At 42.9% G+C, this 27347-nt stretch overlaps 1 protein-coding gene across 3 annotated transcripts in view; it reads left to right on the top strand.

Moving 5' to 3' along the window:
- UBE2D2 (ubiquitin conjugating enzyme E2 D2) overlaps window positions 1-27347 on the top strand; it is a 42855-nt gene that overhangs the window by 10378 nt on the left and 5130 nt on the right. For 2 of the 3 annotated variants that reach the window (XM_073356031.1, XM_073356032.1), the window contains exons 2-5: window positions 5056-5119; window positions 9918-9949; window positions 10035-10112; window positions 10198-10303. In XM_073356031.1, coding sequence (XP_073212132.1) covers window positions 5056-5119; window positions 9918-9949; window positions 10035-10112; window positions 10198-10303 — 280 coding nt within the window. Of the gene's footprint in view, window positions 1-4284; window positions 4417-5055; window positions 5120-9917; window positions 9950-10034; window positions 10113-10197; window positions 10304-27347 lie in introns of all 3 variants that reach the window. The other variant, XM_073356033.1, reaches the window with a different exon arrangement.

Raw genomic sequence — 27347 nt, forward strand, 5'->3', positions numbered from 1 at the left:
GAGTAGATGGGTTGAAGAGTGGTAAGAGGGAGGTCTAGTCTGGGGTAAAAGATATGGTTGTGGGGCTTAATTTTGAGTATGATCAGTCCTAGATTGGTTTAGTTACCTCATTCAAATAATGACACCATCATGATATAGACCCCCTGTCACTTTAAAGGTATCTCAGTCTTTAGTCTTTGTTTTGGGTTAATATCTATTTCAAAGTGAGATAGTCAGGATTGTATTAACCCCTAGGGTCCTCGCTGGGATTGGGGTCATGGGGTATCATCACATACAGCCTGAATGGTGTGGATCGAGCCCAGTGCTTGCATCAGAGCAGTCTGCAGTGCAGGAGGCCTGGGTGGCTCAGGCATTCAGCTAAGCACTTGAGAGTTTGAGGGCTGCTGCTGCAGTTACAGTGGCTGGGGCAGAGTTGTGTGACGCTGCTGTTAGGGTGGCAGGGGCATGCAGCCACTAATACTTATAGGGCTTTATTGTGGGCTGCCAACACTATACCATTCAAGCATTGGTGGTTCTGCTGTAGTGGTGCATAAAGGGGCCTTTCTTGTACAGGACATAAGAATGGCCATACTGGATCAGACCAAAGGTCCATCCGGCCCAGTATCCTGTCTACTGACGGTGGCCAATGCCAGGTGCCCCAGAGGGAGTGAACGTAACAGGTAATGATCAAGTGATCTCTCTCCTGCCAGCCATCTCCACCCTCTGACAATCAGAGGCTAGGGACCCCATTCCTTACCCATCCTAGCCTTCACAACTTCCTCAGGCAAGGAGTTCCACAGATTGGCTGTGTGAAGAAGAACTTCCTTTTATTTGTTTTAAACCTGCTACCCATTAATTTCATTTGGTGGCCCCTAGTTCTTATATTATGGGAACAAGTAAATAACTTTTCCTTATTCACTTTCTCCACACCACTCATGATTTTATATATCTCTATTGTATCCCTCCTTAGTCTCCTCTTTTCCAAGCCGAAAAGTCCTAGCCTCTTTAATCTCTCCACTGACAACAGGCAGTGGGTTTTCTACTGCTTGTCTTCAGGCTGGCCGGAGTCCCTGCAGCTCCCTCTTCTGTCCAGTCAAGGAGATGGAGGGGCAGGGATGGGACCTCAGTCCCATGCGACTCCAGAGTTGTTTTCAGACAGCATGAGGTGCATAAGTCCTTTTGCTGGCATGGAGTGGGGCTGAAGCATTGCTTTTCCTGAAGGGGCACAAGCTTGATGAGCAGCACATCTTGGAAACCCCTCAGCCTGGCCTGAGGAATGGTTGTAGGCTCCCCAGCAGATGGTAGAGATCACTTAAGCAAACTACCACTGCCCCAAGCACAAGTGGAGCCATGGGAGTCCCTGTGTAGGTATGTACATACAGCCTAGGAGAGACTTAATCCAATTTTGGAAGCATTTAAACTGTGGAATACTTGAGAACAGGATCTGATCTAAAAGCCTTTATTTGCCCCTTGTGTTGCAAAGTCACAGTACAGAAATGAAACAGCAAGTAAATCTAAATAAAGCTTCACTTCCTTTTGTTAAGTAGTATATTTGACCCTTAATTAGATGTGGGCTTTGTTAAACTGCCTCTCCAAAGATGGTAGGTAGGGGATAGATAGGGATTTTAAAATGTACTTTAACTTTTGAAAAGGTATTAGCTATATATCCATTGGTGGCATTTACATTGCAAGCTTTCCTCCCATTACAGCTACCTATCTTGATTCTTGCTCTTCAATACCACTGTTTCCACATAGGCCTCAAATACTGTCAGTGATCTGACTATAGATATTCAAATGTGGGTTAGTCCTACTAAGAACCAGAATGAAAGTTTTAGTGGAGCCAGTTTTGATTCAAGGCCTCTTTTTAAGGCTTGTGTATAAACCCTGGCAGGCTGTGCTATGGGAGGTAGAAGTTAAGTCATAAAGGATTTATTTTAGAGACCTATTCTAGTGACATTTATAGAGGAAACGTGCGTAAATAGGTTACTGTAAGTAAATCTTTGATGGAACTGTTTAATGCGAATATTTCTTGATTTATTAGATGACTGGTTTCAGTTCAGTTGTAGCTAAAAATGTAATCCAGTGTCAAAGTATTGATTAGATTAAAAACCCACAATACACCTCTACCCCGATACAACGCAACCTGATATAACACGGGTTCACATACAACGCGGTAAAGCTCCAACACGCTGTTCTGAGCAGCATGTTAAGGGTGCTGGGCCGGGACCAAGGGGTTGGCTAAGGGGCAGACGGTGTTGGGGGCAGTCAGGGGCTCTCTTCCCCTCCCCACGCCCCCAGGGCCTGGGGGGGGGCAGTTTTGGGGGCCCCGCAGTCCCAGAGTGGCCCAGGGGATTAGCGGGGGGCTGGGAGCAGTCCGCTTCGCTTCCCTTGCCCCGGCTGTGTCGCTCAGGGATTTCTCCCCCCTGCACTCATCGGAAGCGGAGCAGCCTGGCCCCAGCCCACTCCACTCCGCCAGCTCCCAGCTGCTGTGCTCCACTTCCCGCCGCAGGTGGGTGTGGAACCTATCCCCAATGCAATTCTCTCTCACACCACCACAACCACCAAGTGACATGGCTGGGGCAAGAAAAGCAGAGCTCCGCTTCCCACCGCCGGTGAGTGCAGAGGTCTTCCTTTCCCCAACCTCCCTGCACTCACTGGTGGCGGGAAACGGAGTGCTGCAGCTGGGAGGTGGCGGAGTGGAGCGCTGCTGGTGAGCGCCTGTTGGGGCGGGGGGGGAAGGTGTAGATAGGGGTTGGAGCAATCAGGGGGCAGGGTGTGGGGGGTTGGGTGGGGTCCTGGGGGTGATTAGGGATGGGGGTCTCTGGAGGGGGCGGTCAGGGAACAAGGAACAGAAGGACCAAAGCAAGTTGGATATAACACGGTCTCACCGTGAGATTTTTTTGTCTCCTGAGGACCGCGTTATATCGGGGTAGAGGTGTAACTTCTGGATTTGCCAGAAACTTGCAAATAGTAGAAGGTTCTTAAAGCTGAGTTTCCATATGAATGCTTCCTGGGCGATGCTTCTTTTCCACTTGTTCTTGGCTGTTACAACCTGAACAATACTTCAGCAAAAGATGATTTATATTCTGTAAATTTCATGGAAAACTGTAAGCAGCAGAGGTATAACTGAATTTCTGAGGAGGCACAAAACCCTGGATGTGAGGAGGAAAGGAAGCTCTGTTCCTCTCCCCAAATTTGTTGTCATCCAGAAAACAATAGTCAGATGCTGCACTTCTCTCAGCAGTAGGGGCTTGGGAGCTCTGAGTTTTCCAGACTTGGGTATGAGAAGGAGCAGAAGTTCCAAGGGGAAGACTGACCTCTCTTTACACACACACACAATGAACCCTCTGTTTATGGGGTAGGGTAGAGTGTGCTGGATCTTGGTACTTGGTTAAGCATAGTCTGACTAGAAAGAAGCGTGGTAGATGTTCCAAATGGAAAATAATTTCATGATGTTTATGTAGCATTCTAGGCAATAAACCAATGCTTCCAAAAGTTAACTAAAAGCACAATACCCTAACCTAAAATTCTCAAAACCACCTTAATGCTTAATCAAAACAGCTAATTTATAACACCTTGAAATTAAGGAGTTCAGTAAATGCAGGGAAACTCGTAACAAGAACCCCTTTTGGCACTAAACCTCTCCAATCTACCTAACACCTAGCTCATAGCACCTTTCTTCAGTAGATCTGAGTGCTTGACAAAGGAAGTCAGTATCTATCCCCATTTCACGGGTGGGGAAGCTGAGTCAGAGACCTAAGGTCACCTAGCTTGTCTGTGGCAGAGTCAGAAATAGAACCCACATCTGAGTTTGTTAGTAGCTCTGTCTACTGGGCGGCACTGCTTCCTGCTTAAATCCCCAATACCCTGAACTGTAAGAGAAAGTGTCTCAAACACAGTAAGATGTCTAGGAAAATCTAGTGGGACCAACTTGTTAACATTTGGATTATCCATGATAATCTATTACTTACATAAAATGTAAATCTGTAATAGTCATTTTTGGAAATCTTCATAAAGCATGCAACTTTTAGGATTTTTTTATTTGTGTTCTGGACTGAAGTTCAAAATTCTGTGGCTACTTAAAACTGTATTGAAATTCCTTCAGAAATGTTCTGAACCATGAAACGCTGACTCCAGCGCCCATGGGAGCCTGAGACTTCCAAAATGAGAGTCTTCAGTCTAACTTGACCATTGGTTGGGCATTTAGTACACACTCTTTACTTTCTTTAAGTTTGAGGGCTACATGCTTGTCAGCAACTTCATGCATAACAAGTTCAAATTCTGAAGATAACATTCTTTCCCTAGTCTGTGGGAGTGAAGGAGGATGGGCCAGCAAAAAGGTATCTCTGTCCTTAATGCTGTAGATCGTGCAGGGAAGGTACTGCTACTTCATACACTGAACTAATAGCTGCTGGTCACTACAGCAGAAGCATGCAGGTAACTTTCATTTCCCTATTCGTAGGCCATTTTTACCTTTTGGGTAAAGGTCTGATTTTTGGGAGGTCTGGTATGGATTAAGGCTGTGTTCCTAACGTCCTTTTTGTTACATGGCCCAGGCTTAAAAAGTGGGATTTAATGTCACCTATTTTAACTTTGTGAACATTTAAGAATGCCCTATCAAAGCACAAATAGCTAAATGGAAATAACTTGAAGCAGGATAATCGACTTTTCAGACCTGATTAGTTTCTATATTATCTGAGATCCTATCCCTAATTTATTAAAATGGTAGAGAACAATCTAAAGGAAGGAACTGAAGATGCAAGTGCAAGGAATTTAAGGCTAAGATGGAACATGGTCTTCTGAGTATGTTGGCTGAAAAGGAAGCTAGTTCAGCACTGCTTACAGGGGACAAAAGATTGATGTCATGAGTGTAGGTTTTGGTTAAACTTCAAAACCAACTTCACATAGTAAGAAATTATCCTCACCAGATAAACAAAGTTTCATTTGAAGTTTAGGAATACACCATTGAGGGAAAAGTGCTGCTGAAGTACCGTCAGTCTTTTGTTAGGGAGGCAAAATGTGATTTGATTTTTGGATTAAGTGAAACATCAACTGTCCATCCATTCTTTCTTTTAGGAGTTGAATGACCTGGCACGTGATCCCCCAGCACAGTGTTCAGCAGGGCCTGTTGGAGATGACAGTAAGTACTGCCTGAGTAATAAGGCATCTAGCATGCACATTCATAGGCAATACTGGCACTGGCCTCCACTTTCTTATCTCTAAAATGGGAATTCCTAACTCACAAGAGTACAAGTATTTCCTGAAGCTGGAGAAAGTCTTATCTGAGTGGAAAATCGTAAATAATGCTAGATGTTACTCCATGTACGCTTCCAGATACTACTCCAACACCTTAATATTTTTCTCCTGGTAGTGGAGATCTTCCAGTCACTCTTTAATTATTGCAGACATCTTAAATTCTCTTGTATGAACAGTGGAAAACATGACTTACTGCTACAACAGCAGGTAAAATGCTGGAGTAGCTATCAGAGTTCCTATCTAAACCAGCAAGATACCCAGACTTAACATCTCTTGTGATGCGTTATCTGCCTTTATATAGAGGATGCAGTCAGGACTACGGTGTATACAGGAGCAGCTTTGAAATAAGGTTGTCACACTAAATATAACCCTTACATAAAATAATATAACCTTTGCACAAAAGATGCATGACAAGAATCTTGGCTTAAAAAAACCCCTTAAAGCATTAATAACAGAAATGCATTGTTGTAGTTTGATACAAATTGCACATCCCCAGTTACCTCTACTTTAGCCTTGAAGAGGGCTCCATATCATCCTCTCTGAGGAAGAATGTGAGGGCACATTCTTAGTGTGGTCAAACAACTTAGACACCGAAAGAACCTCCATCCTCAATCTCCACATCAAGCTATGGTTGTATTAAGGGGATATCTGGGTCATACTTGTGTTTTTTTGTTTTGTTTTTAAAGTAGGGAAGAAAAATTGGGGATCCACCATACATATTAAAACAGGATGTTAACATCTAGGAGTCTGACTTCTTTTAGAGCAGTGGTTCTCAACTGGGGTATGTGTACCCTTGGTGGGACGCAGAGGTCTTTCGGGGGTATATCAGCTCATCTAGATATTTGCCTACTTTTGCAACAGGCTACATAAAAAGCACTAGTGAAGTCAGTACAAACTAAAATTTCATACAGTCAGTGACTTGTTTATACTGCTCTATATACTCCTGAGGGTATTCTGTGCCAAAAAATTCTGCACACCATATTTTAAAATTTGACAAATTTTATTTGTCAGTAAATAAATGTGGAGGCTCCAGCATGGCAGTGGGGAGCACAGGCCACTGGCTCTACACTGGTAGATCACCCTGTGCTCCCTCTTCCCCCTCCCGGAACATGGGTTCAGTGGTAAAGTTGCACCTGACCCTGACACAGTACAAGGACCAGGACTGTCCCAGAAACACCCTGGGGCCCTGCCCCTCTGTGCCAAGCATGCTAGATGCAGGCAGGCAGGCTCAGCCGAGCAGGGTCAAAGTATGGATGGGCTTAGTGAGGGGAGATCCGGGTGACCGGGTTCTGTGTGGGGCAGTATGGCTGTGGGTGGCCTGGTGGTGGTGGGGTTCCAAGTGCGCGGGGAGATCTGGATGAACGGGCTCGTTGGGGGTGGGGTCTGAGTGCAGACACAATAGGGCTCTGCAGGAGGGTCCTGGTGAAGGTGGCTGGGGCTTGGTGGGGGGTGGTGTCTGGGTTTGGAGGGCTCAGCTGAGGGAGGGGGGGTCCAGGCACTGGCTTGATGAGGTGCAGGTCTGGGTGCTGGCTTGGTAGGGTTCAGTGAGGTGGGAGTCTGTGTGTGGGGAGCTAGTGAGGGTCATCCAGGTGCCTGTGGGATGGGACTTGTTGGGGTGGGGGTTTGAGTGCAGGGGGCAGTCTGGCTGCAAGGTGAGGTCCAGATGCAGGGAGGTAGGGCTTGGCAGGGGTGGGAGGGTCTAGGTGCAGGGGAGCTCCAGATGCAGAGGGTGAGGCTTGTTGCAGTGTGAGTTCGGGGTCAGTGGTGGTTCTGGGTGCAGGGTGTGAGGCTTGGCAGGGCAATCTGGGTATGAGGTGGGTCCAGATGCACTGGGGTTGGGTGGATGGGGGAGCAGGTCCCCATACAGTGACCCCCTTCCCCCCCCCCCCCCCCCCAGCTGAGGAGCGATGGGGGCAGGACAGACTCCTGGACAAATTCCTTTCCACACAAACATACACATTCACAGGAAGGTAGGATATCAGACTAATGGTGGTCTAGTCCAGTGTCCTGTCTTGAACTCTGACTAACATCTTGCAGAGGAAGCAAGAAATGCCAAAGAGAATATTTTATTAAATCTCCTGTGTGGGAGAAACTTCTTTCTAACCCCATAAAGTTTTTGCCTATGTCCTACAGCATGCGGTCTTATATTCCTTTATAGCAGGGTTTCTCAACCTGAGAGTCACCAGCTGGGCTCCCTACTCTGAGCATTGCGACCTGTTGCACATAGTTGCAGCGCTGCTTGGGTTTGGCCAAGCTCTCTCTCTGGCTCCGCATCATTATGAAAATCAGGCCAAATTTGTGTGAGTGGTGCTCTGACCCCCTTTGCCAGGTCACAATGCCACTCTCATCAATCCAGGCCTAGCCAGCTCCTGTTGGGATCTGGGTCAAACCTGAGTGGTGCTGTGACCTCAAAGGTTGTGATACCTGAAGCGGGGAGCTGAGCCCACCCAGACCCATGGGACAAGAGCAAGGAGGGGGCAGCTGGGAAATACTGGCCCCGATGTAACCCCTGCCCTGCAACCCTGGCAGTCTTCCATATGCCTGCCCCCATCCCAAGCCCCTGAGGTGGTTCTCCCTCATAGTTGGATGATTCCTTCTGTCATACCACCTCTTTACCCTCTGCCCCCATGGGCCTTATGTGGGGGCTGTATTTTTTTGGGGAGGAGCTATTGGCTCGCCACCTCTTTGCCCCATTCCTTCTCCAAACCCACAACTCCTTCCACACTATACCCTAATCTCCCCACTTCACCTCCAGGTCCCCAAATCTCACCTGCCCCATAATGCCATTTGCTTCCCTGGGCTATGGGGGAGAGGCTATTTTTGGGGTATCTCAGCTTGCCACTCCCAGTTGCCACTGTATGAGGTCCTCCGCTGTTCACATCTGGCCAGAGCATCTGGAATCTTAGCTCTGAGCACCCTGATGGACCCCTGCAGGGGAGGGGGGACATCTGGTCTGGGGTAGCCTCGGCAGGGGAGAAATCTTTGGGTTGTGACAAGCCATCAAGGTTTACAAATGTATTTTGAGCCCAAATGTTGAGACTTGCTGACTTTTTAGCAGTCTTTTATCCTGGGCAACTCTAAACACTCTACATAATGTACAACCAATAGTCAAGTGCATAACCTGAACTAACCATATACGTTCTTTGATCTACAGCCAACTTACAATCCCTCTGAAATATCAGTCTTTCGTATACTCATACTCTTCATGTTTGTTGCCATTGTCTTAACACTAAACTTAGACCTAGAGCTTGCAAATAGACCCATGCAGGCAGACCCTTACGCCTGCCTGGAGCCCCAGGGCTTCTGTCTAGATACTGTCTTCCCACACACCTCCCTACACATCCAAAATTGGTCTAGTTTCACTGTTAGGGCCTTATTAAGTCTGTCTGAATCTTGTATTCTAAGTTGTTACTTGTACTGGTACCATGGTACTAGAATTAATACCTCAGTATCATTAGAACTGAAAGAAGCTAGCAAAAAGTACTAACTTTGTGCAGTTGATAACTTGTACAGTCAGTTTCACTCTTTGCCTGTATAGTCGGTCAGGCTTTTTTCTTGCTCAAACTTTTCTTTAGATTTTTTTTAAAGATTATTCACTCTTGTAGCTTAAAAACTAGTTTAAAAAAATCTTGTCAACTGTCCCTATGTAGTTGAATATTTGACCTTGATCTTGTACAATTGGATGTGTAGCAGTGTAGATTTGTACTGTAGCAAAATGTATGGTGTCTTATAGGATGGGAGTATGGATAGATGGTATGTGAATGGTTTGATTTAGACTTCTAGGGATTGCATTGCTGGTGTGGTACTAAGTATTTCAGCTCATGTAAGTGTGGAGTCTTGGGCCTTCATGTAGGAGTTTCCTGGCTTACTACACTACCCCAGGGGTGAGCAAACTACAGCCCATGGGCTGGATCTGGCCCACAGGCCGTTTTAAGTCGGTCCTCAAGCTCCAGCTGGGGAGCAGGGTCTGGGGCTGCTCCTGGAAGCAGCGGCATCACCCTGCTTCTACAAGTAGGGGCAGCCAGGGGGCTCTGCTCTCCACACTGTCCCTGCCCCAAGCACCACCCCCGCAGCTCCTATTGGCTGGGAACTGAGGCCAATGGGAGCTGCAGGGGTGGTGCCTGCGGATAGGGAAGTGTGCAGAGCTGCCTGGCCACCGCTCCCCATAGGAGCCGGAGTGGAGACATAGCCACTGCTTCCAGGAGCTGCTTAAGGTAAGTGCTTCCCGGAGTCTGCATCCCTGAGCCTCTCCGCGTGCCCCAACTCCCTCTCCCAGCCCTGATTCCCCCTCCTGCTCTCTGAACCCCTCTGTCCCAGCCTGGATTACCCTCCTGCACCCTAATCCGCACCCCCATCCGGAGCCCTCCCCCTCCCTTCGCATTCTGTTTCCCTGCATGAGCCAACTCCTGCACCCTGAACTCCACATTTCTGTCCCCACCCTGGAGCCTGTGCCCTCACCCGCTGCTGCACCCCAACCCCAATTTTGTGAACATGTATGGCGGGCCATGAAATTTCTATTCCCAGATGTGGCCCTCTGCCCACCCCCGCTCTACCCCTTCTTCAAAAGATAGTTTTACATATGCATACGGTTTACTGACCAGTGCTTTGGTGATTAATGGCAAATACTTGAACTTTTTCAGATTAGAAATTATAGTAAGTAACTTGTGTTTTCCTCTTTTCAGTGTTCCATTGGCAAGCTACAATAATGGGACCGGTAAGTATATGAATTTCACAACTCCATGTAAAGTTGATTCTCTTGAAGTTGATTCTCTTCTAATAATGATTCTTTATTTTAACAGAATGACAGTCCCTATCAGGGTGGAGTATTTTTCCTGACAATTCACTTCCCAACAGATTACCCTTTCAAACCACCTAAGGTGAGTGGCTTCTATAAATCTACATGGTGGTATGTTGTATAGCCTACATCGGTGAGCCTAAACTGAAATTTCCCCTCTTCTGCAGGTTGCATTTACAACAAGAATCTATCATCCAAATATTAACAGTAATGGCAGCATTTGTCTTGATATTCTACGGTCACAGTGGTCCCCAGCACTAACTATTTCAAAAGGTAACTAAATGAGCATTGGAGGTAATCTTACTTTTGTTAAATTATCGATTTGGATTTATTAATGTGAAAAACTGTTGCCTGCCTATTACTGATTACTCATGTGGTCAACAATTCTAGCTCAATATCTAATTCCATGAGTGCTGCATATACTTTTCATATAGAATCTTAAACACTGTCCCTATGGTCCAGTTACACCAATGAGTCCTTGATTTATCCCAGTGATGTAAGCAGAGGTAACTCTTATCTCATTACCCAGTCTTGCTCGTCTCTAGCTTTTGTTCAAATCCATTTGAACAATGAACTTATGTTTAGGAGTTTAAGAACATGGGGCGGGAAAGTGCCTGTAGTGATGAATTTTCATACTACACTGATGACTAGTATAAGCACTTTCCAATAGTGTGCTTAGCAGTGTGACTATGCATCTGTCATGTGGTTTTGGTTCTCTTATCTTTTCTCCATGGGGAGATGCATGTGCATTGGAGAGTCTCTTGTTTTGGTAGGTTTTTTACTTGGAAGGGAATAATTCATGGTGTATAGGTGCTATTCTAGAATAATATAGCCATATCTAACAAAACAAGCTGTTAAAATCAGACTACTTAAGTCAATTTACATGAGTAAAACATCTTAAAGCAGACTTCCTTTATTCAGAGGAAAACATACATAGGGACAAACTCTTATCTTTTAGTGTGACTCGATGATAAAACCATGGAGGCATGGGTTTGCTAAGATCATTGTTCGAAAACAAATTGTCTTGCAATATTCTCAACTACTGCCCTATGTGTCCTGAAAAATCTCAGCTTGGTATGTCCTGTTTTTATGACCATCTATGCCATTGTGTGGGGCACATTTTGCTTTCTCTCAAACTAGAGGATCATAATTTGTGAAATATTGGGCAAGTAATACATCACATGTTAAAGGGCTATTCATGTTCAATTTGACATAACCTCTCTCTCCCACATCACTACATGGGAAGAATGAACCTGGAAACCCTTCTCTCTAAATGTTCACCTAATGCTGGTGGTGGTGGTCCATGAAGGCAGCTCCTGCTACCTCTTCTCTTGTGTACTGAAGCTCCTAATGGGGGCAGTTAGGCTAGCTCACTTCCAGATAGTCTATAATATATAGTGTGGCCTTCAAGAACCTGTATGTTTGTTTGCAGAAGCTGTTGGAAACAAAGAGCTAGTACCACATGACCTGCTGGCTCACCAGGGATCACGATTAGTTCATGAAGCTGAAAGTTAAATTATCACTGCTATGAAGTGAAGATCCAGCATCAACAGGGAAAATAAGCTAGATCTCAGTCTTCTGACTGTCAAATTAAAATCCCAATTTCCTTACTTATGACCTTTGCCTACAGAAACTCTGATCACCATCTAGTTTTCTTTGTGTACTTTAGCACACAGAGCTCAGTCTTCTCCAAAGCTAATACATTTTTCTCTATACAGGGAGGATTCTAAAAGGAGCAAAGAGTATAAATAGCATATATAAAGTAGAAAAAAGGAAACTAGAGAAGCTGGAAACAAAACAGTTTAAAGTATAAGATAACAGGACAATTGCAAATGGCTGGTTTATGTTTAATATGTGTAAAATAAAAGGCAGGGTGTGACAGCTCTGGTAAAACTCCTCAGGCTGCTGTTTGGGTGCCAACATATTGGAACCTATACACTTCTTAAGCTTCCCTGGGTCTCGGTGAGCTCCAACCACCATCTCTGGCTCAATATTCCCTTGCACGCTTCCTCAAACAGATTGTTTAATTCTTCATGGAAGTGGGTCTTCCAGGTCCAGCAGGTCTAGGGACCAGGTCTGTTCTGACCCCCAAGATACCACAGTAGCTCAAGCACACCCTTCAAGAAATCCAACCTTTTGAGCACTTTAGTTTACAGTACCTCTCCAGGGGCACATAAGTGAAGCACATAATACACAGGCTTTGCAAAGAGTTTGAACGCAATTATTCCTTATATTGATAAGTACAAGAAATATACATCTCTAAACAGTCATAGTGACGATGAAATGCTATCAAAATAAAGAACTCAGTAATAGTGGGGGATTTCAGTTATCCCCATATTGACTGGGTACATGTCACCTCAGGATGAAATGCAGAGACAAAATTTCTCAATACTTTAAATGACTGCTTTTTGGAGCAGCTGGTACAGGAACCCACAAGGGGAGAGACAACTCTCGATCTAGTCCTGAGCGGAGCGCAGGATCTGGTCCAAGAGGTACCTATAACAGGACCACTTGGAAATAGTGACCATAATATAATAACATTTCTGTGGTGGGAAGAACATCTCAACAGCCCAGCACTGTGGCATTTAATTTCAGAAAGGGGAACTATGCAAAAATGAGAAGGTTAGTTAAACAGAAATTAAAAGGTACAGTGACTAAAGTGAAATCCCTGCAAGCTGCATGAACACTTTTCAAAGACACCATAATAGAGGGGTAACTTAAATGTATATCCCAAATTAAAAAAAGCCACTGTGGCTTAACCATGTAAAAGAAGCAGTGAGAGATAAAAAGGCATCTTTAAAAAGTGGAAGTCAAATCCTAGTGAGGTAAATAGAAAGGAGAATAAACACTGCCAAATTAAATGTAAAAACGTAATAAGAAAAGCCAAAAAGGAGTTTGAAGAACAGCTAGCCAAAAACTCAGAAGGTAATAACAATGTTTTTTTTAAATACATCACAAGCAGGAAGCCTGCTAAACAACCAGTGGGGTCCCTGTACGATTGAGATACAAAAGGAGCACTTAAAGACAATAAAGTCATTGCAGAGAAACTAAATGAATTCTTTGCTTCAGTCTTCACGGCTGACTATGTTAGGGAGGTTCCCAAACCTGAGCTGTCTTTTGTAGGTGATAAATCTGAGGAATTGTCACAGATTGAAGTGTCACTAGAGGAGGTTTTGGAATTAATTGAGAAACTTAACAGTAACAAGTCACCAGGACCAGATGGCATTCACCCAAGAGTTCTGAAAGAACTCAAATGTGAAATTGCGGAACTATTAACTATGGTTTGTAACCTGTCCTTTTAAGTCAGCTACCATACCCAATGACTGGAAGATAGCTAATGTAATGCCAGTATTTAAGAAGGGCCCTAAAGGTGATCCTAGCAATTACAGATGGGTAAGTCTAATGTCAGTACAGGGCAAATCAGTTGAAACAATAGTAAAGAATAAAATTGTCAGACACATAGAAGAAAAATTGTTGTGCAAAAGTCAACATGGTTTCTGTAAAAGGAAATCATGTCTTACTAATCTAGTAGAGTTCTTGGAGGGGGTCAACAAGCATGTGGACAAGGGGGATCTAGTGGACATAGTGTACTTAGATTTCCAGAAAGCCTTTGACAAGGTCCTTCACCAAAGGCTCTTACATAAATTAAGTTGTCATGGGGTAAGAGGGAAGCTCCTTTCATAGATTGAGAACTGGTTAAGACAGGGAACGAATGGTCAAAATAAATGGTAAATTTTCAGAATGGAGAGGGGTAGCTAGTGGTGTTCCCCAAGGGTCAATCGTAGGACCAATCCTATTCAACTTACTCATAAATGATCTGGAGAAAGGGGTAAACAGTGAGGTGGCAAAGTTTGCAGATGATACTAAACTGCTCAAGATAGTTAAGACTAAAGCAGACTATGAAGAACTTCAAAATGATCTAACAAAACTAAGTGATTGGGCAGCAAAATGGCAAATGAAATTTAATGTGGATAAATGTAAAGTAATGCACATTGGAAAAAATAACCCCAACTATACATACAATATGATGGGGGGCTAATTTAGCTACAACTAATCAGGAGAAAGATCTTGGAGTCGTCATGGATAGTTCTCTGAAGATGTCCACGCAGTGTGCAGCAGCAGTCAAAGTACATGGGATGTTAGGAATCATTAAAAAAGGGATAGAGAATAAGACAGAGAATATCTTATTGCCCTTATATAAATCCATGGTACGCCCACATCTTGAATACTGCATACAGATGTGGTCCCCTCATCTCAAAAAAGATAGTGGCATTAGAAAAGGTTTAGGGGTTTGCAACGGGTCCCATGTGAAAAGAGATTAAAGAGGCTAGGACTTTTCAGCTTGGAAAAGAGGAGACTAAGGGGGGATCTGATAGAAGTATATAAAATCATGAGTGGTGTGAAGAAAGTGAATAAGGAAAAGTTATTTATTTCTTCCCATAATAAAAGAACTAGGGGCCACCAAATGAAATTAATGGGCAGCAGGTTTAAAACAAATAAAAGGAAGTTCTTCTTCACTCGGCGCACAGTCAACCTGGGGAACTCCTTGCCTGAGGAGGTTGTGAAGGTTAGGACTATAACAGCGTTCAAAAGAGAACTGGATACATTCATGGAGGTTAAGTCCCTTAATGGCTATTAGCCAGGATGGGTAAGGAATGGTGTCCCTAGCCTCTGATTGTCAGAGGGTGGAGATGGATGGCAGGAGAGAGATCACTTGATCATTACCTGTTAGGTTCACGCCCTCTGGGGTGCCTGGCATTGGCCACTGTTGGCAGACAGGATACTGGGCTGGATGGACCTTTGGTCTGACCCAGTATGGCTATTCTTATGTTAACAGATTTGTGTATGCGTTTCCCTTCTTCAGTTTCCTCACCACTCTGTGTTCTTTGGGACTTGAGTCAGTCTTTTATCACCTCTGCCCTCCTGTAGATGGCTTCTTCTCTGCAACATGGAATTTCTCTGGTCTCTTTTCCATCTCTTTCCAAAATTGCCAGAGATCCTTTCTTTGATAACTTCCAGTCCCCTTTTTTTCAGAGGACTCCTGATCAGTCTCATGAGATGCAGTCCCCAACTAGATAATCTATTGTTTAGTTATGTTCTCCTGGAGTCCAGACTTAAAAAACTGGGATTTACTGAGTGATAGCTGTTTGGTGGTTTTTTTTTTTTTTTTTTTGTTATCCCAGGGAGCCTCCATGTGACTAGAGATCATCAAGATTTAATGACCCTCCCTTGTTAGCCCTGTCAATATCCCTTGGAAATTCAGCTTAGCATGGAAGTAAAAATCAACAAAGCATTCAGCCCCACATTCAAGATGGAGTTGTTTGATAAAGAGCTCATCCTCCCAAACTGGAATTCATAAATTTACACAGCTTACCCAAATGGTCATACAAGGACAAACCACCAAATGCCTACTAAAAAGGAGGCAGTGGAAATATTAGCTCTGCCATGTCCTCTCTGAATGCCAGTTCTCAATGTAGAGGCAGAGTGGGGAATTGACTAAGTTCCCTGGAAGACGTTCAGGGACCTTAGAGAAACTTTGTTCTTAGTACACAATTAGTACAGTTCATCAGGAAATAGAAGGTGTTCCATGGAAATTCCAACATTTTTGAAGTTTGTTGTGTTCCAAATTGGTTAAGAGCTTAGCAGAAAATAGTGTATAAAGCTTTATTCACCGTGGCATAAGCCAACCACTAACTGATGGAGATGAGGGGAAGAGTTAGGAAGAATCTTTGCCTAGGTCAGGTTCTAGCTTAACTGCGCTACAAGACTCCTTACATAACGTTCTGAGTCATCTGGCACTGATGAGACTGCAGGGCTAGACATTACTGGTCTGGTCAGGCATGTTCCCAAAGGTACTTTTGGGTATTACACCTTGGAGATGTCTTGCCAACTTGCAGGGCAGTGGCTTGTCTTAATTTCTCTTCCCTGTTTGTATAGCTTTCTTTAATTTTTCATAAACTGAAATGGAGAAGCTTTCTGTAAGCTGTTTTATAATATTTGGTCTAGTAACAATGGTAGCTGTAGACTCAGGCTGCAAGTTCTTTAAGTTGCGTGTTACATCAGCAACGATATGTAGATTTCAGTTACAGTAGAACCTCAGTTACGAAAATCTGAGGAATGGAGGTTTGTAACTCTGAACAATATGGTTCTTTCAAAAATGTATTGACTTAGTAAAGTTTCAAAGCTGTATTATGCAGAAGAAAAATGCTGCTTTTAGCCATCTTAATTTTAATGAAACAAGCATGGAAACAGTTTCCTTATCTTGTTAAATCTTTTTTTAAACTTTCCCTTTATTTTTCAGTAGTTTACATTTAACACAGTACTGTATTGCATTTGCTTTTTTGTCTCTGCTGATGCCTGATTGCATACTTCTGGTTCCAGATGAGATTTGTGGTTGACCTGTCAGTTCGTAACTCTGGTGTTCATAATTCTGAAGTTCTACTGTATAGGTGGACCTCCTTTCTTATTAGCAATTCCTATCACCATAGGATATAAGGGAAGGATAAATGAAGACCTCTTATTTTGGACAAATTTAATGCAACTTACCCTTTAACCACTTCTGGGGCTTTTCTTGCATGTGCTGAGTGCAATGACTTCACTTGCCAAATTACATTCTTTTCATGTATGAGTTTTTTGTTAAGGCAAATGTCAGTGAAGGTTGCCCATGCGATCTTAATTCAGTCCCTGTGTGTGTGTGTGTATTCTGCTACAGTCTTTAAGTACATGATCACATACAGTCCCACAGGATCATTGCCTAATGCAATGCACGGTATGGACTATACCCACTGAATGGGTAGCTATTCAATATTTCTCTTTAACCTTTTTCAGTGTGGCTCTGCACATTACTTCACACCATTTAAAACCTGCACTGAATACTAAGCTCTGTCTTAGTATCTTAATGAGTTATCTTCACACAACCCATGTGAAGTGAGACGACATCCCCATTTTATACATGGGGAACTGGTGCACAAAGATTAAAGCCAAAATTATTAATGCCCACTAGTTTTGGGTGCCCCATTTGAGAAGCCTAGGATCTGAATTTTCAGAATACTCGGCATTTTATGATTTTACTAATGGTTGAAAGTCTCTGCTGTCACACAGGTATAATTTGTAAATTCAAAATGTCTGAGTATTTAAAAATTGGATGGTAACAGACCATGAATCCCAGTGTTTGAACCTGGTGATATTCTAAACAAAGAGCTTTCAGCCATGCTTGTAGCTCAGAGGTTCTCAGTTTTGTACTGGTGACCCCTTTCGCATAGTAAGCCACTGAGTGCGACCCTCCCCGCCCCTTATAAATTAAAAACACTTTTTTTATATATATATTTAACACTGTTATAAACGTTGGAGGCAAAGCAGGGCTTGGGATGGAGGCTGACAGCTTGTGACCCCCATGTAATAACCTCTTGACCCCCCTCAGGGGACCAGACCCCCAGTTTGAGAACCCCTGTAATGTAGCTGTTTCCATTGCTTCATACTGACTCAGCAGTCACTCTAGGCTTCAGAGTGACAATCCTGGAATTTTTATATATAGATATGTTCATAGCTTCCAATGATGCCAATGGGAGTTGCAGTTGAGTGCTCACTCAGCACTTTTGCAATTCAAACCTCAGGTCTCTCAGATTGGGCACCTGGAAAATGAACACACAATTATTGGCCACCTGTAAAACATCAAAACTTTCTCTTGCTCAGCATCACAAGACCTCTGTGGCAGATGCAGGAATAGAAACAAATTCCTTACGGCAACATTCAGCTATCTTAACTAGGAGATCATCCTCTCTTCCTTCAACATCCTGCCAAATTCACTACACATCTTCCAGTTTCCTCAACAAAGGAAGCAGAAGTCCTACAGTCTCCTTCACTATGCAACCCTGATTCATTCCCAGAGGACAGTACCTGTGCATTGAATTAGGGAGGGGTCATGGGAGGAAGGGATTCTTTGTGTTCATCTAATAAATATTCTAGCATAATGCATATACGCAAGGGGGCTGAACTAAGGTTGCATGGGCAACTTTGATTCTCTGGCATTTCTTAGCTTTTGAGTTGATTTAGCAACCTTAATGTTTTTCACTGTAGTTTTTTGTGTAATTTCTTAAGTATGAAACTTAACTTGAAAAGATAATTGATTTTCTTTAACTGTGTAGAACCTTACTGACCTCTCCTTCACATGAGTAATTACTGGCGTTGGGATCTTTATTTCTTCAGCACAGCGTTCTGTGATTTGAGCGAATTAAAGTAACTGATAAGTTTTCTCCTGCTATCTCTGCATGGAGCCTGTGCATGCGTGCGCTCGCTCTCTCTCGCTTTGCCAGTGGGTTTTACAGCTCTTTGCTTGACAGCAGCAAAGGAATGTTTAAACTGGGAAATGATGGGTTTGACTGCAAATTCTGGAAGGGGGTGGGCTCTAATGGTAGGTAGTCCCTTCTGCCCCAATCCTCCTCTGTATTAGGTGAGTTCCTGTGTACTAGCAGGCATGGGAAGCATTGAAAGCACTGCACATTCTTGTGCCCAGCACCACAGTGCCCCTAGTGGTGTGGAGGAGCAGTTGCAGGGAGTATCCCATTCCTGCATCCCTGAGCTGGAGCATAATCCGTTATTTAGGGCAGTGGTTTTCAAACTTCTATTCTGGGGACCCAGTTGAAGAAAATTGTTGATGCCCGTGACCCAATGGAGCTGGGGATAAGGGGTTTGGGAGGGGCCCAGATCTGTGGGGTGGGGCTGGGAATGAGAGGTTCAGGGTGTGGGAGGCTCAAGGCTGGGGCAGGGGTTTGGGCTGCAGGAGGGCAACAGGGCTCTGGGCTTGGGGTGCAGGCTCTGGGGTGGGGCCAGGGATGAGGGGCTCTGCATTTGGGGGGGTTGGGGTGCAGATGAGGAGTTTGGGGTGCAAGAAGAGGTTTGGGGGACTCAGGGCTGGGGCAGGGGATTGGGGCACAGGGATGGGGTGCATACTTGCCTCTGGCAGCACAACTAGGGTGCAGAGGCAGGCTTCCCACCTGTCCTGGTCCTGCGCTGCACCTGAAAGGGCCAGCAGCAGGTCCAGCTCCTAGGCAGAGATGCGCAAGCGGCTCTCGCCTGCAGACACTGCCCTACCGCCCCCCAAGCTCCCATTGGCCAGGAACTGGAGTGCGGTGCTCAGATTGGGGGCAGCATGCAGAGCCCCATGGCCCCCTTGCCTAGAAGCCGGCCCTGCCGCTAACCACTTCCAGCGTTCAGCATGGTGTTGGAACAGGTAAGCACTAGCCTGCCTTAGCTGGCCAGCCCCGCCAACTGGACTTTTAATGTCCCGGTCGGCGGTGCTGACCAGAGCAACCCAGTGCCTTATAACTGAGTCGCAACCCAAACTTTGAAAAATGCTGATCTAGGGAACGTGCATGCTCACTACAGATAAATCTTTGAAGAATTTAGTTGCCATGCTCTTAACAAGTTTTTACTGAGTATGTGTAAGCTGAGGTTTTTCACCATTCCTATAAAAATCTTCCCAAATTTGACTGACATTAAAGTGATCCCTTGTCAGATTTCAGTATGGCGGCACTGGCACTTCTCAGTGAGGTAGTTGTAATGTTTTTAAGCACAGGCAAAACTTTCCCCTAATCTCATTCTCATAAATAGCTGAACTGTTAGCTGGAGATCTCACTGAAAATACATTCAGCTCTTGAGGCAGATACCTGTCATGAAGAACTTCACCCTAAATGGCTGGTTTAACAGAGTTAAGACCCTATTTTCCATTTCTGATACTGAAAGTGCTGGGCAACCTTTACTATAGGCATTATTATCTGCCCCACCTATAACAGAATTTCAGTAATAATCCAAGATTTTGTTCACTTTTCCTTTGGCTTGAGTTATCGGTAACATGAATTCATGAGGTTTTTTGCATCATTCTGTTACAACATTTGGCTAAGGCTCTCAACTAGAGCTCCATGAATTTGAGGGCCTTCAGGAAAACGCTGCCTCTAGCTAGCTCCTGAAACTTTCACCCTTGTACCCTTATTGCTACAGCATTTGCAGTGGGTGCAGCTGTCCCAGTAGGGAATGAATGTCATGGTGGTCTGACATTGAAATTCAGAGCCCACTGGGGCCTTCAAGAATAGGATCAAGTTTTTTAATTATATCCAGAAACTCTTGGGAGGCCTCTGTGGGAGGTGGGGAGCATGGAGCACTTGTAAAATAATCTTAGCAGCTCTCCTCTGAAGTGGAAAAAACTGCTGCATTATACGAACTGGAGCTTGTATGTAGTCTTTTAGCCCCACGTAGAGTGTATTACAATAGTCTAACTGGGGGCGTGATGGACACACACAAGAGGCTGGATACTCACCTTAGACAAATGAGCATAGTATGCCAGCAATCATAAACTTATTCCCCTTAAATTCCAAGACTCTGATTCCAGGATTGTTCTCTGTTTGAAAGTCCTTTTAATTCATGACATGGTCAGTAAACCTGTTCACTTTCCGAATGTAACTTGGACATGGCCAGAATAGCACAAATGTATCTTAACTTGGTGTAGGAGGGTTTGGAAATATAGCTAAAAATCTAATTGCAAGGGAGGCTGTCATACCATGCAACCATTTGGCTGGGATGTGGGAATGGAATCTGTAAGCTTATAACTGATATTGGGGGTGGAACAAATGGTGAGACCATAGCCAGATTCAAGAGGACTTGGATGGTTTTAAGTTACTGTCAATAGCAGGCAAGTGTAATTCAGTGTAGGCAGAATAAAAATAGCCTGTCCTGAGAAGAGCTGATGAATGTAATAGTGCTCTGCTACTTTATCACTGTACTTCTCTGTATTGGGGAAACTTATTTCCAGTCTGTCTAGTGGACAGCAGCAGGAAAAAGGCTTTAATAGGATGGGTGATGGCAGCTTTAAAATGCCTTTAGACAATTTGAGACTCATTAGTTTTTAAACTGATACAGTAGAACCTCAGAGTTCTGAACACAAGAGTTACAAACTGACAGATCAGTCACACACTTCATTTAGAACCGGAAGTATGCAATCAGGCAACAGAGACAAACAACAAAGAGCAAATACTGCACAGTCCTGTGTTAAATGTAAACTACAAAAAAAAGGGGGTGGCGGGGGTTAAAAATAGACAAGGTAAGGAAACAGTTTCTGTGCTTGTTTCATTTAAATTAAAATGTTTAAAAGCAGCATTTTTCTTCTGTAAAGTTTCAAAGCTGTATCATCAACGTTCAGTTGTAAACTTTTGAAAGAATAATCTTAATGTTTTGTTCAGAGTTATGAACAGCCTCCATTCCTGAGTGTTAGTAACGCTGAAGTTCTGCTGTATGTTAAATGAGGGAGAAGGAGCATGTCCAACCTAAACTCCCTTGCTGCAATTTAAGCCCATTGCTTCTTGTCCTGTCCTCTGAGGTTAAGAACAGTTCTTCTCCCTCCTCTTTATAAAAACCTTTTATATACTAGAAAACTGTTATCATGTCCCCTCTCGGTCTTCTCCTTTCCAGGCTAAACAAACCCTTTTCTTTTTTTTCCCAATCTTCCGTCAGAGGTCATTGTTTTCTAGACCTTTAATCATTTTTGTCACTCTTCTCTGGACGTTCTCCAATTTGTCCATCTTTCCTGAAATGTGGCGCCCAGAACTAGACACACTACTCCAGTTGAGGCCTTATCAGCGTGGAGTAGAGTGGAAGAATTACTTCTCATGTCTTGTTTACAACACTCCTGCTAATACATCTTAGAATGATGTTCACTTTTTTTGCAACAGCATTACGCTGTTGACTCATATTTAACTTGTGGTCCACTATGACCCTAGATCTCTTTCCACAGTACTCCTTTCTAGGCAGTCATTTCCTGTTTTGTATGTGTGCAACTGATTGTTTCTTCCTAAATGGAGTACTTTGCATTTGTCCTTATTGAATTTCATCCTGTTTACTTCAGACCAGTTTGTCCAGATCATTCTGAATTTTAATCCTATCCTTCAAAGCACTTGCAACCCCTCTCAGCTTGTTATCACCTGCAAATGTTATAAGTGTACTCTCTATGCCATTATCTAAATCATGATGAAGATATTGAACAGAACCAGATGCAGAACTGATTACTCTCTGGGAACAGTTTTCCAACTAGTTTTGCACCCACCTTATAGTAGCTCCATCTAGGTTGCATTTCCCTAGTTTGAGACTGTCATGTGAGACAGTATCAGAAGCTTTACTGAGGTCCAGATATACCATGTCCCCCCTATTCACAAAGCTTGTTACCCTGTCAAAGAAAGCTATCAGGTTGATTTGATGTGATTTTGTTCTTGACAAATCCATGCTGACTGTTACTTATCACCTTACTATTTTCTAGATGTTTTCAAATTGATTGCTTAATTATTTGCTCCATTATCTTTCCAGGTACAGAAGTTAAACTGACTGGTCTGTAATTCCCTGGGTTGTCCTTGTTTCCCTTTTTATAGATTAGCAGTATATTTGCCCTTTTCCAATCTTCTGGAATCTGTCCTGTATTTCAAGACTTTTTTTTCCCCAAAGATAATCGCTAATGGCTCAGATATCTCCTCAGCTAGCTCCTTGAGTATTCTAGGATGCATTTCATCAGGCCCTGGTGACTTGAAGATCATCTAAGTAATTTTTAACTTGTTCTTTCCCTATTTTAGCCTATGGTCCTACCTCATTTTCACTGGCATTCACTGTTAGAGATCCAATCTCCACCAGCCTTCTTGGTGAAAACCAAAACAAAGGAGTCATTAAGCACCTCTGCCATTTCCACATTTTCTGTTACTGTTTTTCCCCTCCTCATTGAGTAAAGGGCCTACCCTGTCCCTGACTTTCCTCTTGCTTCTAATGTATTTGTAGAATGTTGTCTTATCCTTTATATCTCTAGTTAGTTTGATCTCGTTTTATGCCTTGGCCTTTCTAATTTTGTCCCTGCATACTTGTGTTATTTGTCTATATTCATCCTTCGTAATTTGACCTAGTTTCCACTTTTTGTAGAACACTCTTTTGATTTTTAGATCATTGAAGATCTCCTGGTTAAGCCAGGGTGATCTCTTGCCATACTTCCTATCTTTCCTACACAGTGGGATAGATTGCTCTTGTGCCCTTAAAAATGTCTTTGAAAAACTGTCAATTGTTTTTCCCCTTAGGACTTGCTTCCCATGGGATCTTACCTACCAACACCCTGGGTTTGCTAAAGTCTGCCTTCTTGAAATCCATGGTCTTTATTTTACTGTTCTCCCTTCTACCATTCCTTAGAATCATGAACTCTACCATTTCATGATCACTTTTACCCAAGCTGCCTTCCACTTTCAAATTCTCAACCAGTTCCTCTCTTTGTCAAAATCAAATCTAGAACAGCATCTCCCCTAGTAGCTTTCTCCACCTTCTGAAATAAGTCTCCAATACATTCCAAGAACTTGTCGGATAATCTGTGCCCTGCTGTGTTGTTTTCCCAACAGATGTCTGAGTAGTTAGATTGCTATGGTGCTGGAGGATTCTCTTTCTTGAACAGGTCATCATGGCCAAGAAATAGGACCTTCATAACAAAGTATTTCCTGCACTCTGAATGGAAGCACTTTGACTCTGAGCTTAAAGAATTTACCCTGAATCATATCCATCTGGGTTTCATTTTATTCGTCATCACTGTGCAGAAATACAACCCTAATTGACAGTAATTTCATTTTGTCATATTCCTGTTCAGATGGCCTCTTGTTAATTTCCTCATGAAATTGTTCCTGAAAAGGTTAAATTTGTAAACCTAAGTTTGAAAGCCTGAATATTTTCAGACTCAAATTTGGTGCTTGCTAGGCTTGTGGAAGGGTGTTTTGAATCTGTTTTTCCTCTTCCCTAGTGACTGTAACATCATCCAGCAGGATTTTGGAGCTACTGGTTCTTGCCTCTTCTTTTTCCTTATGAAAACTACAGTAAAATATCATTAGACTTGTTTTGTGTACCCTCCCTATACATGAGATCTTACTTAATGGGAAGCTTGCTTTAAGTAAGCTTGGCTAAAATATCTGGATTCAGATATAGTAGGTTGAGCCTACTATACTCTTCCCCTATGTTTTTTTTTAAAAAAAAAATAGCAAATTTAAAGTAGACTACATTCCAATTTATAACTCTTGAAAGTTTCAAGTCAGGAAATTAAGTTGTCCTCGCAATTGAGCTTATTCCCTCAAATTAAGAAACTGCAATTTTTAACACTCAGATTCTTTGCTGTGCTCAATTTGGTCTTGCTTAAAAAGAAATAATTATTGAACGGAATTCTGCCAGGTGCATCAAGCATACTTTAACTGATGTGGTATAGAGAAGCAATGTTGTGACACCTTAAATGGTTTTTTTAGAACAGCTAGCTCCAGAGTATGAGGAGAAGCTGCTTCTTAGTCCAAAGTAATACACAATAACTGGTTCAGGAAGTAACTATGGTTGAGCACTAGGTAATAATGACTGCAGCATAATTAAGTTCCTCTTCAGTGAAGAAAATGACAAACTAGCATGCTAAAGTTTAGAAGGGGAGTGAGGGGGATTAAAGTTAAATTCCCTCTAAACAAAAAGTAGACAAAACCCTCATCCTTGAAACTGATATGGAGATTTCTTAAATGAACCATAAGTGTCACAAAGGATGCCTACACTTAACAAAAAGAAGAAAGGGAAGTGGAAAGCCACATAGTAAACAAATATGGATAAATAGCTATGTTCAAGAGGTTACTTGAGCAAAACTGTTATCTTTCAGAAAATGAAAGCCAAGCCTAGTGAAGAGAAGAACACTTAACTTCAGTAGACAAAACACCTAGGAAGGAAATTAAGAAAACTAAAATGGACTATGAAGAGCAAATAAGCTTTTTTACATGAGCTAACAATGTACCAGCAGCAGGAAGTTTACAGGAGAACTAGGAGGTATCCTGGATCTCCAGAGATTAAACGGAACAATTGAACAAGAAGGATATGGTAGGGAAGCCAAATGACTTGTTTGCATCAGCGTTCACCACCGAGTAGGGTTGCCAGTTTTGGCTGAATGTATTCCTGGAGGTTTCATCACATGTCATAATCTTTAATTAAAAAGATTAAACTTTAATTTCTGGAGACTCCAGGACAATCCTGGAGGGGGGAACCCTACCACTGCAGTTTCAGAGATATCCGCTCATCTCAGGTATTGAGGTGCTGTCAAGAACTGAAGTGCCTGCACCAACTTGATTAAAGTAAAGCACAAGTCACCAGGTTTGTCTATATCCAAGAGTTCTGAAAGCACTTAGGAATGGCAGTGCTTGAGTGCTAGCAAACCAAATGACCTCATTAAAACAGCTACTCAGCTGAGGGATTGGAGCATGGCAGATGTGTAGGTTTGCCTTTTTCTTTTAAAGGCCTACAGGCTATATTGTGATTAAGACCAACAAAAAGTTAACAATGGTGTCCTAAGGGTCTATACAAAGACCAGTGTCTATAGTAATGAATGATCTACAAAATCAAGACAAAGAATAAGGGAGAAAAACTTGCAAATGTCTTTGTCAAAGACCGACCTAACCAACTGATGTGAATGGGCTGCATAATGGCAGATGAAAGTCTTAACAAATGCACAGTGGTGCAAAATGGGAAAAACCTGTTCATGAACCTTGCTGGGTTCTAAATTGTCTAACAACTTAAGTATTTGGGGGGAAATCTGAAGATCATAGAATATCAGGGTTGGAAGGGACCTCAGGAGGTCATCTAGTCCAACCCCCTGCTCAAAGCAGGACCAATCCCCAATTTTTGCCCCAGATCCCTAAATGGCCCCCTCAAGGATTGAACTCACAACCCTGGGTTTAGCAGGCCAATGCTCAAACCACTGAGCTATCCTCTCTCCATTGTCGACAGCTGAAATCCAATCTCTGCTGTTGCGAGGATTAAAAGGTAATGTTAAAATCCTTAGGGGAAAGGGATGGACAACACTGAAAACAAAAAGAAAAGGAGTACTTGTGGCACCTTTTCTTTTTGCAAATACAGACTAACACGGCTGCTACTCTGAAAACTGAAAATAAAGCTACTATATAAACCAATGAGATTACCTCACCTGGAATATTGCGTTCTATTCAGGTCACACTTTAAAAAAAAAAAAGGGGGGGGGGGAGGGTTTGGGGAAGTGGAATAAGTTGAGGCAGTGAGTGACTACAGCCAAGCAGAAACTTCATGTGAAGAGATTGAAAAGACAAACTACTTCAGAAAGGAGGTGAATAAAGGGCTTGATATTCAGAACAATGGCATAGAGAAGATGGAACTGGCACTGCTTTTCACCATCTTATAACAGCAGAATAAGGGAACATTGAATGAAATTGAAAAATTGATAAAAGGAAATACTCTTTCACATAATGTACATTTAGCCTATGGAACTACAAGGTGAGTTTAGCAAAATTCTGAAAGGGCTGGATGTTTTATGCATAACACCCAGATCTTACAGTAATAAGGATATTAGTTTTTTGGAAAGGATAAACCATGTCATGTCAAGCCAACCTCTGACATGTATTAGTCTGCTTGTATGGGAAGTATTTTTCCTATTCCATAACTGCCTGCTACGGAATTTCTTGGACCTTCCTCCAAAACATCGGGTACTGACTGGCCTGTCAGGATATTGGACCATTGGGACCACTAGTCTGAAACAGTGATTATTCCTGAACTTTTTAAAGGTTTTTAAAATTGCATGTACAGATACTGATGAGGGTGCAGAAATTCTGTTAATGCAGAATACTGTTTTGTCATACTTTTTCTCACTGACAACTACTTTAAGGATTTTGTTTCCTGAACATAGTGTGTCCAATGAAAATTCAACTAATCTGTTGGAATATCACAGGTATTATAACCCGGAAACGGCTGAAGAGTGACCTTTAGTAGACTTGTAACATGGTGCTGGAGGAGAAGAGGTACTAATCTAACCCAGAACAAGAAATAGGTTGACCTTTTCAGAGACCCCACATCTGCAGGAATTTATCCAATACAGAACCTGAATTTTATACCAATCAATAAATTTCTTTCCTAAAATAGTTCTAGAAACCTGGGATTATAGTTTGACATTAATATACTCCACTAGTAAAGAGTCTACCATAATACAGTGAAAACTGCATTAACTCAAGCATCTGTGATCACCTCTTGTTTTCTCATCCCCACCCAATACAACTTTGCTAGTGAAAGCACCTGGCCCAAATACCTGGGATCATTTCTTTTTTCACTCTAGCTATGAAGTTCATCTTTAATTTGTCATGCTAAGAAGAATGTGAGAAATCCGTCCTACTCTTGCACTCAGCGTATGGGACAACAGTATGTGCTGTCTTGTAGAAGACCCTTTTGTACAAGGAGTTTCCAAAACCATCATGGAGCAAACATCAAATAGTACGATTAG

Source organism: Lepidochelys kempii, chromosome 8 (genome assembly GCF_965140265.1).
Source record: "Lepidochelys kempii isolate rLepKem1 chromosome 8, rLepKem1.hap2, whole genome shotgun sequence".
Classification (NCBI taxonomy): Eukaryota; Metazoa; Chordata; order Testudines; family Cheloniidae; genus Lepidochelys; species Lepidochelys kempii.